Source organism: Tuber melanosporum (assembly GCF_000151645.1).
Source record: "Tuber melanosporum whole genome shotgun sequence assembly, scaffold_162, strain Mel28".
NCBI lineage: Eukaryota > Fungi > Ascomycota > Pezizomycetes > Pezizales > Tuberaceae > Tuber > Tuber melanosporum.
This window is the reverse complement of record NW_003298822.1, coordinates 184,518-199,972: the sequence shown is the minus strand read 5'-3', so window position 1 is coordinate 199,972 and position 15,455 is coordinate 184,518. Positions and strand designations below refer to the sequence as shown.

Sequence of the window (15,455 nt, the reverse complement as noted above, 5' to 3'; positions counted from 1 at the left end):
CGTTCAAGATTGCATTGCTGAATAACCAAAACTACCGAATCAGAGCCTAGAGAAGACGTTAGCACTTCCAGGATTTATGGAAGCGGTAGTGTCTGGGCATGAGTGTTCACAGACAAGACTCACTGAAATCGGTGCTTCCATCCTGTGCGCTTCAAAAATTGTTGAAACTCCTCCGGCTCATTAGACAGATAATTTGCCAGAGCCTCTGCAGACTCGCTGCTAGCATCGCTGGTTTCAAGAGTGTCTGCTAGGGCTCGCATTTTTTTCTGCTCCTTTCTCAGATCCCTGATATAGCAGAACCATGCGGCCTTTAGGATAACTTTCTTATAAGCAGTTTTGAGCCTCTCCGCGACATCTATCCGTTTCCTGGTGCTCTTGTCTATGAGGGCAGACATTGCCGCCGCGGCTCAGGGTTGGTGTTGTAATTGTGGACAAAAGGGTGATGGGGATGATGTTGGTGATGATGGAAGTGGGGAGGGTGTGTGAGGTGAGGGGAGATTTTAACCCTCATTCAAGTAAGTTTGTTGGCTAGATACGCCTGTTGAAGTTGGCTAGGGTTGTTTTCGAATCGCCAGACTCTGGAGAACATGAGGGCAAATGAGCGAATGTCACGTTTGGCAATAGTCTTTCAAGTGTCGCATGGAATGCCTGCAGCTTAGGGTTGCATATTTTGAAAGTTTGGGACCGCACCGGCCCTGGCACAACCCTACAAAGCCGGATCGTGCATATAATTGTAAGGCGTAATTCACTTGACGCCTGCTTTGAAATATTTCTTTGAATTTGAATGCTATGAAGAAGATTTGGGACGGGAAGTCACCGTTTATCACTCGGGACCCTAAGGACCCTTTTCCCCATATCAAGGCCTATGGTGGCATTTTGGCTCATTAACAGACGGGATATAATGTTTGGCACACAGTAATATAGGAGACGCCATTTTTTATGAGCTCAATTTTTGCTGGAGCTCGGATCCCTTTAATCAAAGTGTACAAAATAGGTATCTTCATATCAGATGCCTTACTGGCAATTTCGATGAAATCAAAAATCCAAGAGGAGGCCTGCGAGTTGAGCTATAACTAAAAGGAGTCAATGTTCAAAATTTTTATTTGCAACAAGTATGCTGTGAAACCCAGAAAGGCGCCATTTCTATGGCCTGCCAAACAGAGCCTAAGTAATGATGACATGGTCCAATCATCCTTCAAAACCTTCTCCTATGTGCCGAATAGAGGCATGCGGGTTTTTCTTTTAGAAATTATCCCATAGGCGTCCTGCAGCTGTTCCTATTATTAGATTTATTCTCATGGCAGGAATCCCATATCGACACTCCCCAACCAAGAGAAGGAGTTGTATGATTTTCCCGGACTCCCCCCAGCTAAAAGGGGACTTTTTTCTGAAGAAAAATTCCTTGTTTGAAAGTTCTGTGTTGCCTACCCTAGGTTGTGGGATGCGGCCCAGCCGTTGGCTAAAAAGGATAGAGCACCAAAAGGGTTCAAACTAAGGTATCGCTCTGCGTGAAGTCGAGGATTGGGCGAGGTATGATAGTAGAGATATGATGCCTGTTCGGCTCTGATGGCTTATGGGAAACTCCTCCTTTACTATACTATACAGGTCGCCGGGTGCCGCCAGCAGCGGCAAAATGTGCCTCTAGGGCCTGATTTAGGGACATAATTGGATTGCCACAGGGTTGGCCATATTACGCTACTGTAAGATTTCTTGTTCGACAAATGTATCATAAAGGACCACACCTCCTCACCAATTTGGTTGGCCAACGTGTGGTCCTCCAGACATTTTTTAAATAAGGGTTTGATCAGTAAGAGCCGCATGATTCTTTGAATAATTTCTATCTCCTTTTTCCTCTCATTAAATACATCAGGGCCTTCTCGGCAGGCACAATATTGCAATATCGCTGTTTCCCTTGCTCTAGAATGCATAAGGGCCTGTTTGGTTGCGATGGTTCCGTTTGGTTTTGCGACCGTTCCCCATATAAAAAAGGTGGTCCTTCCATTTTGAAATGTTCACTTTGTATGGGACAACAGAATTGAATCAGCACAACCAAACAGGCACTAAGCCTTTTGCTTCCTTATTCTCCACATAGAATACGTAGAGGAATATCTGAGATCTAATTATGGAGCTGCTTTCTTTGGAGTTCACCTGCTTTGGATATATGAAAATGAGCTGTTTATTACTTTTTATATATATATAGAAATATTCAAATACTTCTAGATTGTTCTTGCTGAACAGGCCATAAGAAGAAATCACGATGAATCTGCTTACTACCGGTTCCTATGGGTATTGAAAAACAAAAAATTGTGCGGAATGGTATGTGTACTTCACAGGATGAGAACCTGCTAGTCACCAACTATCACTGATGAAACTTTCGAACCGTAAGAAAATGCCTTGCAATTGCGATCACCTTCAATCTCCAAGCTAGCTAATCAACCTCTTCGCACAAGACAAACCTCAAAAAAAAAAAACCTCAGAGAAAAAAATCCAACCTGTCCTGGTTGTCCAACTATCTCGCTACAAGACACAAATTCAAAACCGTTTCCCCACTTTCCGTGTTCCTCCGTTCCTCCGTTGAAATGCGGTGGTGGTGGTGGTGGTGGTGGTGAAAAAAAAAAAAAAATAGGAGAAGAAAACCACGGCTATATAGACTAAACTTCCACCCCCCTGTCCGCCAAGCCTAGCAAACCCTCTCCCATTGAGAACATGACCTATTCAGCTCCCAGTAAATACAAACAATTTATGATTCCCCATTCTGAGTAAAGAGCTAACTAAAATAATTGTGAAGCTAAGCTAAAGATTTGCGAAACTAGCTAAAAATAATATAAGAAAGCAAAATCAAATTTCATCCGTAACAGTATCGTAGAAGTATCATATCATACCAAGACTTATGCACTTATGTGTCATACAAAACCAAAATTATCATTACCACCCTCACAGCACTACCTCACCAATTATAAAGTTACTGCCCTAAACGCCAAGAGCCTCTTTCAGCCCCATCCGGACCCAACCAATATAATAGGTTTCAACAATGAAATTCTATATATCCGAGTACTCTGTCCACCCCGGTATCAAATCCTCTACCTTCGCTAATCTTGGGGAAAACAAAAAAACCATGGAGGCCAAAAAGCTAACCGAAGGTGTCTCTGCCGACGGCCACGGACTTGCGAAGCAAAATTCCTTGTCCTCGCTCTTTGCCTTCGTTCGCAAACGGAATTTCGTAGCACTCCTACCGGCATTGCTGTTCTCCATTGGGAGTGGATTGGCTATTCCCACAATGTCCTTACTGATGGGTCGAATATTCAGCTCTTTTGCAGGGTATAGCAGCAACAATATTGGTTCGGAGGAACTACTAGCTTCTGTATCGAGGTATACAAGCTACTTATCACTTCTCGGAGCGACTAGGTGGCTTGTCAGCGGCTCGTTCTTCGCGTCGTGGCTGGTGTTCGGAGAACTTCAAGCGAGAGTTGCCCATGAGGAGCTATTCCGGGGTATTGTTGGTAAAGATATGGAATGGTTTGACACACGCAAGGGAATCGCCGAGCTAGTTTCTGGGTGTCAGACGTATATCCTCCCTTCTTTTGATCATGGTTTTCCAATGCTGAGCTCGTGGTAGTCAAATCAATGAACTCAAAAGTGCAGTTTCGGAACCGCTTGGATTCACGGTCCAAGCTTCTGTGACTGCGTCCGTATCACTAGGGATAGCTTTATATCACTCCTGGTCGCTGACCCTGGTGATCCTCTCAGGAGCACCAATAGCACTCTTACTCCTCTCCTTGCTCTCAATCCGTATGGAACCCTTCATAGAAGCCCAAAACGTGCACATGTCCTCCTCGGCAAACACGGTGAGTAGGTCCTATACCGCTATCGAGACTGTCAAAGCGTTCAACGCTCAGGGCCTTGAGCTCCGGAACTTTTCCGCGGCGCTAGGAAAGGCCGCGAGAGCGTATCGGTCGCAAGCGAATCTATTTGCGCTGCAGGTCGGATGTATTAGGTTTATCACCTTTGCAATGTTTGTGCAGGGGTTTTGGTATGGCGGAGTGCTGGTTCGGAGAGGGAGGGCCGATGCTGGAGATGTTATGACCACGTTTTGGTCTTGTCTTATGGCAACCCAGAGCTTTGAGATAATATTGCCACAGATGATGCTGTTGCAGAAGGGGATGGCTGCAGGAGGATCGCTGAAGGGATCGCTGAAGCAGGTCGAAAGGGGGAGGATGCCTTTAAAGACGGGAGATATAGTCCCAGATATATTGAATGGAGAAATAAAATTCACAAATGTGAGTTTTCTAACCGATTCCAAAGAAAATAGCTAACGACACAAGGTTTCATTTACATACCCATCACGGCCAAGCCAACTCGCCCTCAACATGGTAGATTTCTCCATCCCAGCTCACAGGACGACGTTCATAATTGGGCACAGTGGATCCGGAAAAAGCACAATTGGCAATCTTGTGCTTAACATGTACCAGCCGGTATCTGGAGAAATAACTATCGATGGTCTTCCCTTGAACTCTCTCGATCAAGAATGGCTGAGGGAGAATATAACCGTGGTTCAACAACCGAGTGTCCTATTCAATGAGACGATATTCCGGAACATTTCCGTTGGAAGGAAAGATTATCGGAATGTTACCGAAGACCAGATCAGAGATGCATGCCGTATGGCAATGCTGGAGGATACGATATCAGAATTACCTCTCGGTTATAATACTCTTGCCGGAGTTGGCGGGAAACAATTGTCAGGTGGTCAGCGTCAGCGGGTGAGATTCTATGATCAACTGTTTTCGACAACTCGCCTTATTGATGCATGGTATATTGTTAGGTTGCGTTAGCTCGTGCAATACTGAGAGACACGGAGATATTAATACTTGATGAGGCGACGAGCAATTTAGACCATAAAACTGGGTCATCCGTGATGGAGTCAATCCACGAATGGAGAAAAGGCAAGACGACTATTATAATCACACATGACATAACACAGATCAAACCAGAGAACTATGTTTTCATTCTTGAGGATGGTAGACTGGTTCAATCTGGTGTTAGAAGTTCCATAGAAGATAGGCATGGGCTATTTCAATCATTTCTGAAAGCTTCATCTCGGGAAGCTAACCGCGGGAAGGAAGGTGTGGGGGATATACTCTCACCCGACAGAGTACCCGATATGTATGGTATGGGAGGTGAATCATCCCCAGAGGCCAGTGGAGCCCGAGAGGATACTATAGAGATAAGCAATGACATGGAACTCACAGAACTACCTAGCTTCCAATCCCCACCCTCACGCAACCGCTCTTCAAGCGGTGCAAGAAAAACCCAGCTCCCCGAGTCCGAAGCATCTCTTCAGGGGCCCCTATCGCTTTTAGGATCCTCTAGGAAATTCCAAAGAGTGGGCGGAATGAGACCATCACTCTACCGAATCATGCGTACCGTGTGGCCATCTTTAACATTAGGCTACCGCATCCTCCTTATATTCGGCTTCATTGCAGCAATGTTCCACGGCATCTCAACGCCGCTTTTCTCATTTTTTCTAGCGAGACTTCTCCTATCATTCTTTGACACTACCAATACACCCTTGGAATCTCGCAAATGGTCAATACTAGTCCTCGCTATAGCCGGCCTAGACGGAATAAACTCGTACATAATGCACTACCTTCTGGAGTCTTGTGGGCAAGCATGGATCGACTACGTCCGCATCCGGGCGTTCTCCCGAATACTCTGTCAACCGCTCACTTGGTTTGACGGGCACGAGGCATCTTCGATAACAGAGCACTTGGGAAAGAATGCAGAAGAAATGCGCAATCTTCTTGGACGATTCGCTGGATATGCATTCGTGGCTACGGTAATGATGATTTCCGGAGTGACCTGGAGTTTTTCGCAGAGCTGGGAGCTGACGCTTGTTGGGTTGACCATTGCTCCGGTGATGTATGGGATTACGAGAGGGTTTTCGTGGGTTAGTGGTAAATGGGAGGAGAAGGGCAATGATGCCACCAGTCGTATCGGGAACATATTTGAGGAGACAGTTTCGAATATCAGGACTGTCAGGGCGTTGTCATTGGAAGGGTATTTTGGGGGGAAGTTTTTGAAAGCTACACGGGCTGCTGTGGGGATTGGGATCCGGAGAGCGATATATGCAGGGATCGGGTTTGGGGTGGCGGATTCAACCATATTATTTGCTACGGGTATGCTTTGCCCCTGTCCTCCGATCTCATAGTTAACAAGTCTAGCGTTGATATTCTATTCCGGGGCACGCCTTATATCAACTGGTCATTATACTCTAGAGGAGATAGTCACTGTATTTACGCTATTGCTGTTCTGCCTAGCGAACGTTAATGCCATTATTGGATCAAGTGTGCCCTCTCCTCCCTTTTCATCGATTCAGCTAACCTGCTAGTTCCACAAATAAATAATAGCAAAGATACGGCAACTCGTGTTCTCAATCTAACAACGCTCTCCTTCGGCTCGCACGATGAACAGAACGGCACCAGGGCACCAGACTTTACGGGTCCACTTGTTTTCCGGAATGTTACTTTCGCATACCCGAGCCGCCCCAGCCTCCCCGTCATTTACAAACTCAACCTGATCATACATCCCGGTGAATGCGTTGCCATAGTAGGGTATACAATCATAAACCTTCTCTCGTTCCGTTCAAAACTAACGACCACAGACATTCCGGTTCTGGTAAATCAACCCTAACGTCTCTCCTCCAACGTTTCTATCTCCCACTGCATGGCACAATATTCCTCTCATCGGACCCTCTCTCCTCACTTGACCTTCCAACTCTCCGCTCTCACATATCCCTAGTCCCCCAAACTCCGACCCTCTTCAACACAACAATTCAGGAAAATATCTCCTACGGCGGAGGTTGTTCTCGCAGCGAGGTAGAATCAGCAGCGCGTAGTGCCGGAATTCATGAATTCATTGATAGTTTGCGAGACGGGTACAACACCTGCTTGGTCAACGGTGGAAGCGAACTTTCAGGTGGCCAGGCCCAGATGATTGCGATTGCTCGGGCGCTTGTGAGGCCATGCTCGCTTCTGATATTTGATGAGTGCACGAGCAGCCTCGATAGTGAGAGTGCAAGAGTGGTGCACGAGACTATTAAGCGGTTGGCGGAGGGAGAAAGGAAGATGACTGTTATTATTATCACTCATAGTAAGGAAATGATGAGGTGTGCTGATAGAATTGTGGTTATGAGTAAGGGGGGGGTTGTTGAGGATGGGAGGTTTGAGGAGTTGTGTACGGGAGAGGGGGAATTGAATAGATTACTAGTAAGGGGGGAATCGAGAAGAGGGAATAGGGGAGGCGGGTTGGATTTGGTGTGATATATGTTCTGCGGTTGATTTACTTTGCACTTCGATCTCGGAGTATGATGGCTTATTCAATGCAATACCCATCACTTTACGTCACTCGGAATTATCAATAGGGAGTCTCATCATGCCGGCCTAGATGTGGGATGTGTATTACGGCTCAAAGAGGCACTTCACACCCAAGCTTGCCAGTGTGCTCGAGTACCGACTGTCTGTGGACGACTCGGCCGCGCTGCTCTATCATACCAAATCATCATGTAAATGGCCTATAGAGCCGGTACTGGTACCGCAGCTCATTCTCCAGTTCGCAGTTCGCAGTTCGCAGTTCATGAGCTACGAATCTCCTGATTGAATCGCACTAAACCGGGGTGATGATGGTTCGTGCGGTTCACCTAATACTCTGGGGATAAGTACCAACAAGGTTAACTTGGTGAAATTTCCCACGTATTGACCACTGCTCCCCCCCAGGACTATGATATTGAGAAGTATCATGTAGATATGATCTCAATACGGCGTCATGAGATAAGCCCGGCGACCACACACGTATGATGGGAATACCGGTGAGGAACGCATAGGGAATCTTTCATTTAGCCAAGGGTTCACAGGCAGAGATGGGTCGTCATACTCCCTTAATTCGTTTGATTCCCCCCAAAGGGTTTCTGGATATTTCACTCCTAGGGGCGATATGATTACCGATGATTGCGACCCATATGACTCTCAAATGATATGATACAAGTACTATAGCATCCAGGAACCACAGGGTTAGGGTTCACATCGTCCAATCATAGGATTGTGATCGCAACACCTCGGCTTCAACCGCATAATTACCGGTATAGTATCTCAGATGGCGAAAACCAGAAGGGGGACAAAAAAAGACCGACCCTGACTTTGTACAGCACAAGTATGATACCGGTATTATACGAAGGATAAGGAAAATCAAAAAGCCCGCAAAACAGTCGCCGTCAGGCCCGATATCCTGAATACAAGAATAAATGGCATGGGATACCTTGAAGGCGTTCTTAGCACGTTCCATTTCTAAGCTGCGATAACCCTGCTACAAACAACCACCCCTCGCACCATCAAGGGTGAAACTACCGGTAGCGCAAAAACATGCTCAACGCCCGTATCCTGTGCGAGTACTCGAGTACGGTAGATTAGTATCGGAAAGGGGCTTCTCACCCTGCGGGCAGCGGGACTAATCCCGCCGCGTTCCTTTGTGCTTACCGGTAGGGGGATCCTCTGTCATTGTATGAGAGTAATATAAACCCCACCGACCCGCCCCCCCTCACCTCACCTGGCCTTACCCTCATTCACCCCACTGATACATACAACAAGACCTCATAGTTACCTCACCTCACATCTCGACGCAGTACGACGCAACGAGGTAAAGAAGAGTCAACAAACGAATAAACAAAGAAAAAGAATCAAGATGCGAAACTACCAGTTCACTGTCGCCATGTCCTGTGGCGGGTGTTCAGGTGCTGTAGACCGGTCATTGAAGAAACTTGAGGGTACCCACCTTGACTACCCCTTTCCCCTCCCCCGGGCGGCGGCGATGATGCTAATGACGATTTAACAATAGGGGTGGAGGACTTGAACATCGACCTCGATACCAAAATTGTCAAGGTCACCACCAACGATACTCTAAAATACGAGGATGTTCTAGCGCAGATCACAAAGACTGGGAAGAAGGTCACCGAAGGGAATGAAGAGGTTGACGGAGCTTTGCAGAAGAGGAAGGTTTAAATTAGGAGCTGGTGGTAGTTCCTTTTCTGTTTCTTTGTTTGATGGCCATGAATGGCTATGGGTAGTTTGGGGCTCTATATCTTTTCTGTTTTCTTTGTTTTACGACTACCGGATTCGAAGGGTCATAGTACCAAGGTTTTTTCTGGTTGAATTCTAAGGTATCCGAGCTTGGTGGGGTGGCTTGGCGGGGTGAAAACATATGCAAATGAGCGCGAAGTCGTCTTACTCTTTTGTCTACCCCTAAATTTACAACTTATTATCTGCTTTGAAATCCACTGTCCCATTTTCCCGCCCCAAATGATTACTCTACTCCAGCGTGCGGCTTATGTGCCTAGGGACACCAAGGTTGGGTCCCGAGTCCAACGTTGCGGTTTGAAGTATCATACGGTATTGTCTAGACCCCCACTGCGCCGTCACAGCACCTGGGTAGGGAGCTGACTTGGGTGCGAGGCTGAGAAGATAAAGTCTGTCCATAGATAGGGATGAGCGATCGATATGGTTTAGTTCCCAGAATGCAGAGAGGGGCATGAATGTTGCGGGGGGGGGGGTTTGGAGATATTTGTCGAGGCTCGCTCTCTCCCTGGGCGGGTTGGGCCTCTAGACTAAGGGCAAGACATGGGGCGTTTGTGGTTTTCACCGCTAAATTTACCAAACAACTGACACCGCAGGTCTCGAGTGGACCAAATAGACCAGATGTTTATCCACCAGGTTACACCATCACAGTTATCATGCACCTATGATACCTTTTGCTCTCGGGAATCTCATCGGCCAAACTTGCCCAACTCACCCGCTACAACATTCCAACCTTCTAAAAATGAGAGATATCTCTAGCTTTCAGTAACAACCTTCATCTTCTTAACTCGAGCGTTACTTATAACATATCAAATAACTTTTGGTGTGGCCGGCTAGGGGTCCGAAATTTTGGTCCGGCTTTCTCCATTGGAACACCATATATTGCCATCACAATCTTCGAACGACAGAGTCCGCAATGTGGGACAGGGTACTACCGTATTAACCGAGGAAAACCGCCCGACACTTTTACGTTGAAATAAGCAGTGTCTGAGGTGAAACTCACAAATGCGTCACGATCAGAGCCCTGAAAAGCTTAGTCCTGGCTATAAAGAGTTGGCTGATGGCGTTTTATTGCGATTTCAAGAAAAAACTCTGTTAAAAATCTTATTCGAACGTACAGTACTAGCGCCACGGGGTTCTCCCCAGTTAATACGGTACAAGTATATACTTGTACTGGTGAATTCCGGGGGTGGTATGATAGCACGAAGATAGATCTTGGTAAGAATACAGCATTTGGAGAGTGTATCCCTGGCAGAAGCGGCGAGTTGCTAACAAGTGGTGATAGCTCCCTCGTGATGGGCAGCTCGCGTGATCAACAAAATAAATTTATCGTTGTGCTGTTGTGTGTTTTTACTCTGAATCCACCAGGCAACGGGAGCAATGCATGACGGTATGCTTGGCGCCTCGCTGAAACAGCTCGTTGATGGATTGGGGGAGATTTCGAAGGAAATTCTCCAGGATTGGCACCAGGAATAATGAATTTATGGTACTATCAATTCTAATAGGCCAGACATGGAAGGCCTATTACTTTTTCGGGTTTCCAGGATGGCATGAAAGAGTGGCGAGACTGCAAACGGTACAAAGATGCCAACAGGGCAAAACAACAATAGTCAAGCACCCTTTTCCTGGGCTGCTTTTATGAAGTGTGAGCAAGTGAAGCTACCTCTAGGGCGGGAAGATATCAACGCGGATAGTCTAGATAACGACTGGATACTACTTCCACGGGATGCTGAACAGGTACTGGTATATCCTTGTATAGGGGAATGATGAAGCTGCTCTTAAGGCGGGAAAATATCCACCCCGATATTCCGGACAACCGCGGCCGAACATTGCTCACATAGCATGAGACACGGCGGCTTAAGGTAGTATCATAGTGGAATTGCTACGGACATGCGATCTGGGGGGTCTAGCTTGGTTTAGGGCCCGGAGGCACACTTTCTGTCATCCTTCTTCGAGTGGATAAATGCTGCCTCTGTAACAGTATTACTGATTTTGCTACTATTTGTGCCATCGCGCCCTTCAAGCTCCTGAGCTTATAGCACTCTCCAATGGACATCGCGGTTTGCCGGTGCCGGAAGGATAAGGCGGACAGTGGGATTCGGAGTTTATATGCAGGATCGTCTGTAACGGACATATCTCTACAGCACTTTCCACCACAACTCCTTCTTGCCTTCTAATCCTCTACGGTTCTGCGGGGTAAGACAGAGGTTTTCTTCTCTCCGCCTTCCCCGCACTGCTCCAAACAAATTCAACCACCAAGACTGAAATCACCGTGCGCATGCCCCCCCCCCGGTTCACGGGGGGTTTCTATCCACACGCAACTTCCCAGATCATCCCCACGATACGGCTAATTAATCGCTCTCTGTGAAAAAGATCGAAACATGTCCTGGAGCGGGTGATGTCCCGTGACCATGCCATGACCACGACCCCCCCCCTCTTTTAACCAAATTTACAAACTTATTACGCTCAAGCAAGATTAGCCCCACCCCACCCCGGGCCCTTGAGAGCTTGACAGGTCCGGGTTTTCTAGAATATGCACGAATACTTGTAGACAGCACGTATGATAACACGACTTCCCTTCACGAAGAAAACCAAAGTCTATCTGGTGCCTCTGCAGGGTAGATAACCATCTATATAATACACAATCCCACATCCGCGCAAAGAATAACAAACAACACCCACCAATAAACGCCAGCTGGAACCAAATCTCATGATACAGCCCATAAAGCGGGGGAGAAAGCTAAAAGGCCAATAATGCCAGAACCCTCTCCCCAATACTAAGTTACTTACAACTAATCATCTCTCCTCTGCACCCTCTCCTTCTCCCTCTCCACCCACCTTCCAAAATCCTTCCTGAACCCGCCACCCTTCCCTTTCACTCCCTCTTCAAATGTCACGACCTTCCCAACCCCGCTCTCGGTCCCAACGCCACCAAGGTCCAGTAACGGGATCATCGAAGGTCTCCCATGCGCGCACTGAAACGGAAACTTGCACTCCGCTAGTTTGCCAATCAGCAAACGACACTCGTCAAGCTCTAGGGGGTCGTTGAACATGATTGCGCTGCGGCAAGCGCGGGAGTTGATCATGTCTACTAGGGCGGTTGGACAACGGGAGAGTAATGGTGCATGAGGGTCTAAAGATGAGGCGGTCGACGCCGAGCCAACATGTGCCATAGCGGTAGTATCTTCAAGAACGGGGATATGCCGGCGGAGGATGTCTATCATGAGTGATGGTTCGGAGGCGCAGCGGTCGGAGACCATTCTCGGGAGGGAGGTGATTGTTAATGTGTTTTCCTTTGCGCCTTCTTTTTCTTTCCCTCCGTTGGTTGCGATGGTGTAGTGTATCTTCCATTCAGAGAATGAAGCGCGGTGGCGGGTGAATAGTTCTGCTTCTCTGTGCGAGATTTTGTATGTCAGGTTCCCACTCTGTGCCCGTGTTTGGTCTCCCTGGGGGCTCTCTTCTAGGGAGCATAGTTCCGCAAATAATGCTTCCACGCGAACACGCTCGTCCGCGGCGTGCTGGTCTACCATTACCAATAGACCGGACGGATCTGGTGATGAGGAGGTAGTTATTCCAGCCATTTTTATCAATATGTACTTCTTGTCTACTTGTGAGATGACTTCCGCATTTCGGAGACCCGTTTTGGTCAGTTTTCCTAACGTCCAAGTGGAAAGAAATAACGGTGAGTTGGTCGTTGGGTGGGCACATCCAGGCACAAATTCGGAGGTATGAAGAGTGATCTGGGGGATTGGAGCATCTGTTGGTTTGAAGACTGGGTTCTCCCAGGTCTGGAAATATATGATTAGTTGTGTGTTGATAACTGAATACGTAAGCAGACAGATCTTACCCTGAGAAGACTCTCTATAAACGGCCCTGGTGGCTCCTTGGGCTCTGATAGCGGTTCTGTACACGCCCTCTTACTAATATTACCGTCATCACCGAGCCTTCGCCCTAGAAAGGAATCTCTAGACGAAGGCCTCTTCACCCCTACTCTAACTATAGACCTACCGGACGTAGGACCCTTGGCCGTCATAGTATTACCAGTTCGGGAGTTGACAGTATAGGTCTTCTGCGATACAGGATCTCTCCACTCAAAACACGTATCAGAGGGGGCCTCGGAATCATCCACGGAGTCCCCTCCTCTCCCTTTTTCTGGTGTCAGGCGAGATCCAGCAGGGAGGGGTGCGGGTGAGAAGGTAAGCGCTTTTGAAAATCCCGGACCCTGTCTGCCTTCTTCTTCCCTTGGATCGGCTCGGGCGGATTTGACTCTGCTCCAGCTTGCCAATACTCCGAGGTCTCTACTTTTTGTCAATTTTCCGGTGTCTTTTGTTTGAGACGATGCTGTATTGGTATTTCTGCGGAGGACACCCAGTGGTGTTCTTGGCCGGGACTCGCCCAGAAGATCTAATGCCGATTGGGGGGATGCACGAATTGTGGTCCCTTCGCCCCTTTGGGGCTTCGTAGCCGTCGCTAGGGTGGAGCGGAAATAATGAGTTCTCAGGAATTCATGAATGAGCCTTTGCAGAAGCCCGATTGTGGCACTAAGATTCTGTTCACCTTTAGCAGGAGCCGATATCTGGACTTAGAAGAGCTGCTAACATCACCCTCCAGCCCGGCTTTCCCTTTTGTCCCACCTTCACCACCTATGACATCCACTTCTCGTCGCTGACATTCGACACGCAGTACAAACATGGCCCACCTATCGGCACCCTTCTTCGGATTACCCCTCAGCCTTTTTGTTCCATCGTCCTCCTCTACCACGCCAAAAGAGGAAGCAGCAAATAACCGATTGATCTCCTCATGCAGCAAGGTCGTCCCCATAGGCACAGGGTACCCATTAATGTCTTCGGTGCTTCACCATCAGCCCATAACCAAGCTAAAAAATATAGAGACCAACCTACACAAGTATTGAAACCCTTTGCTCGCACTACCCCGCGTGCAAATCCGGCCCTCTATTCCGATTCCTCCCATCCTCGCTACCACCTTCTCCCACCCATCTATACCAACAGCATATACCTGCTTCAACACCTTAACCTCCCATCCGGACCCCACAACGACCCTAACCCTAACCTTCACCTCCCCGTTCTCATCCTTGACAACAACACCCACGCCCCCGCGGCTCAGGAGCACCATCACGATCCCCCGCTTCGTATCGTCCCATTCCTTGTCCACATCCACGCCCTCTCTAACTTTAACCCGTACCGGCATGTCCCCCCACAACCCCTCAACCCTAACCACCGTACCCGACCTCCTGAGCTCCAGGTGCTCCGGCGCTGCCCCGGTAAACAACTCGCGACCGTACGACACCCTCCGCATAACCGTCCGTCCGCTCGCGTCCGCTCGGGAGGTAATCGTAGTTAGGGAGTGCCTACAAATAGCCGACAAAGCCTGTCCCCGGAAACCAAAGTCTCCAGCGGGCGGGTATTTAGAGGTAGCTACCCGACAACAAAGTGACGGAGGAAACATCAGCCACGATTTGAGCGGTACAGAATTGTGGGCGGGGAAAGATCAGATAGTTACCATGTTCCCGTCCGACAAGGAGCATGCCCTCTGGAGTTACCCCATGACCGTCATCCTCGAGCACACAGCTATTCCTGCCTAGATTCACAGCAATTGCCACATTGCGAGCTCCCGCGTCGATTGCGTTCTGGAGTAGCTCTGATATCACGTCGGATATATTCGTTATTGTTAAGGTGCTGCGTATTCGCGCGCTAACAGACTCGGGCAGGAGCCTGATGGGTGGGGCTGTGGTTGACATCTTTGGTGGTGAAGATGGGCTTGCAGGAACAGTGGTGCAAGACGACGCGATACCTATAGTAATGCAATGTAGCGGAGGAAATTCTGCGGCAGTTCAGGTGAGCTTACTAGAATAAGGCACTCGGGTACCGGTATCATACCTTACTATTGTAGTACCGTACCGGTACTTTGGTAATTTAGCTAACCCCCCGTAGATGTGGGGCTGTGCGTGGGGGATGATTCAAAAACCGCCAACTGTGTTTGGGTTGGAGGTATTATACCTGTAAATTACTGTGATATGATATGATACTGTGCCTGCGCACAGGCAGATTAATAAGCAGTGATAATACCAGGCTACTGCACCACCAGCCACCACCACACACGGCAACACAGCCACACATAAAGATAGGGTGCTGGTACAGCACAGTACTTGCACTGTATCAGACCGGTATCATACGAAGTGTCATACAAAGGACAGGCATTCAGCGATCACCGGTTTTAACGGATTTTGGTGGAGAAGCCACTTTGGTTTGTATCATACGAGGGCTCTTTTTTTCGATTATATTTCTACGAAGACTTAATGCGGCCCCTTGTACTATC

General features: G+C 48.1%; 3 protein-coding genes; 2 read left to right on the top strand and 1 right to left on the bottom strand.

Annotated features, from left to right (window-relative positions):
* Positions 1 to 3,115: 3,115 nt before the first annotated feature.
* GSTUM_00003208001 (uncharacterized protein) lies at positions 3,116 to 7,316 on the top strand (the record flags this gene model as incomplete). Its single annotated transcript, XM_002836852.1, has 11 exons — positions 3,116 to 3,564; positions 3,617 to 4,277; positions 4,323 to 4,757; positions 4,820 to 5,120; positions 5,220 to 5,294; positions 5,445 to 5,851; positions 5,966 to 6,173; positions 6,219 to 6,341; positions 6,374 to 6,608; positions 6,659 to 6,794; positions 6,834 to 7,316. 11 exons carry the CDS (start codon positions 3,116 to 3,118, stop codon positions 7,314 to 7,316), a joined length of 3,513 nt encoding a protein of 1,170 aa, XP_002836898.1.
* An 836-nt stretch (positions 7,317 to 8,152) lies between these two features.
* On the top strand, positions 8,153 to 9,318 carry GSTUM_00003207001 (uncharacterized protein). XM_002836851.2 has 3 exons: positions 8,153 to 8,556; positions 8,637 to 8,812; positions 8,884 to 9,318. The coding sequence occupies exons 2-3, from the start codon at positions 8,731 to 8,733 to the stop codon at positions 9,045 to 9,047; spliced, it is 246 nt and encodes an 81-aa protein (XP_002836897.1). The 5' UTR covers positions 8,153 to 8,556; positions 8,637 to 8,730; the 3' UTR covers positions 9,048 to 9,318.
* Positions 9,319 to 11,678: 2,360 nt separating this feature from the next.
* On the bottom strand, positions 11,679 to 15,098 carry GSTUM_00003206001 (uncharacterized protein). XM_002836850.2 has 6 exons: positions 15,017 to 15,098; positions 14,640 to 14,960; positions 14,023 to 14,554; positions 13,719 to 13,971; positions 12,967 to 13,668; positions 11,679 to 12,907 (listed from the first exon to the last, which is right to left on the bottom strand). The coding sequence occupies exons 2-6, from the start codon at positions 14,875 to 14,877 to the stop codon at positions 11,912 to 11,914; spliced, it is 2,721 nt and encodes a 906-aa protein (XP_002836896.1). The 5' UTR covers positions 14,878 to 14,960; positions 15,017 to 15,098; the 3' UTR covers positions 11,679 to 11,911.
* Positions 15,099 to 15,455: the final 357 nt, after the last annotated feature.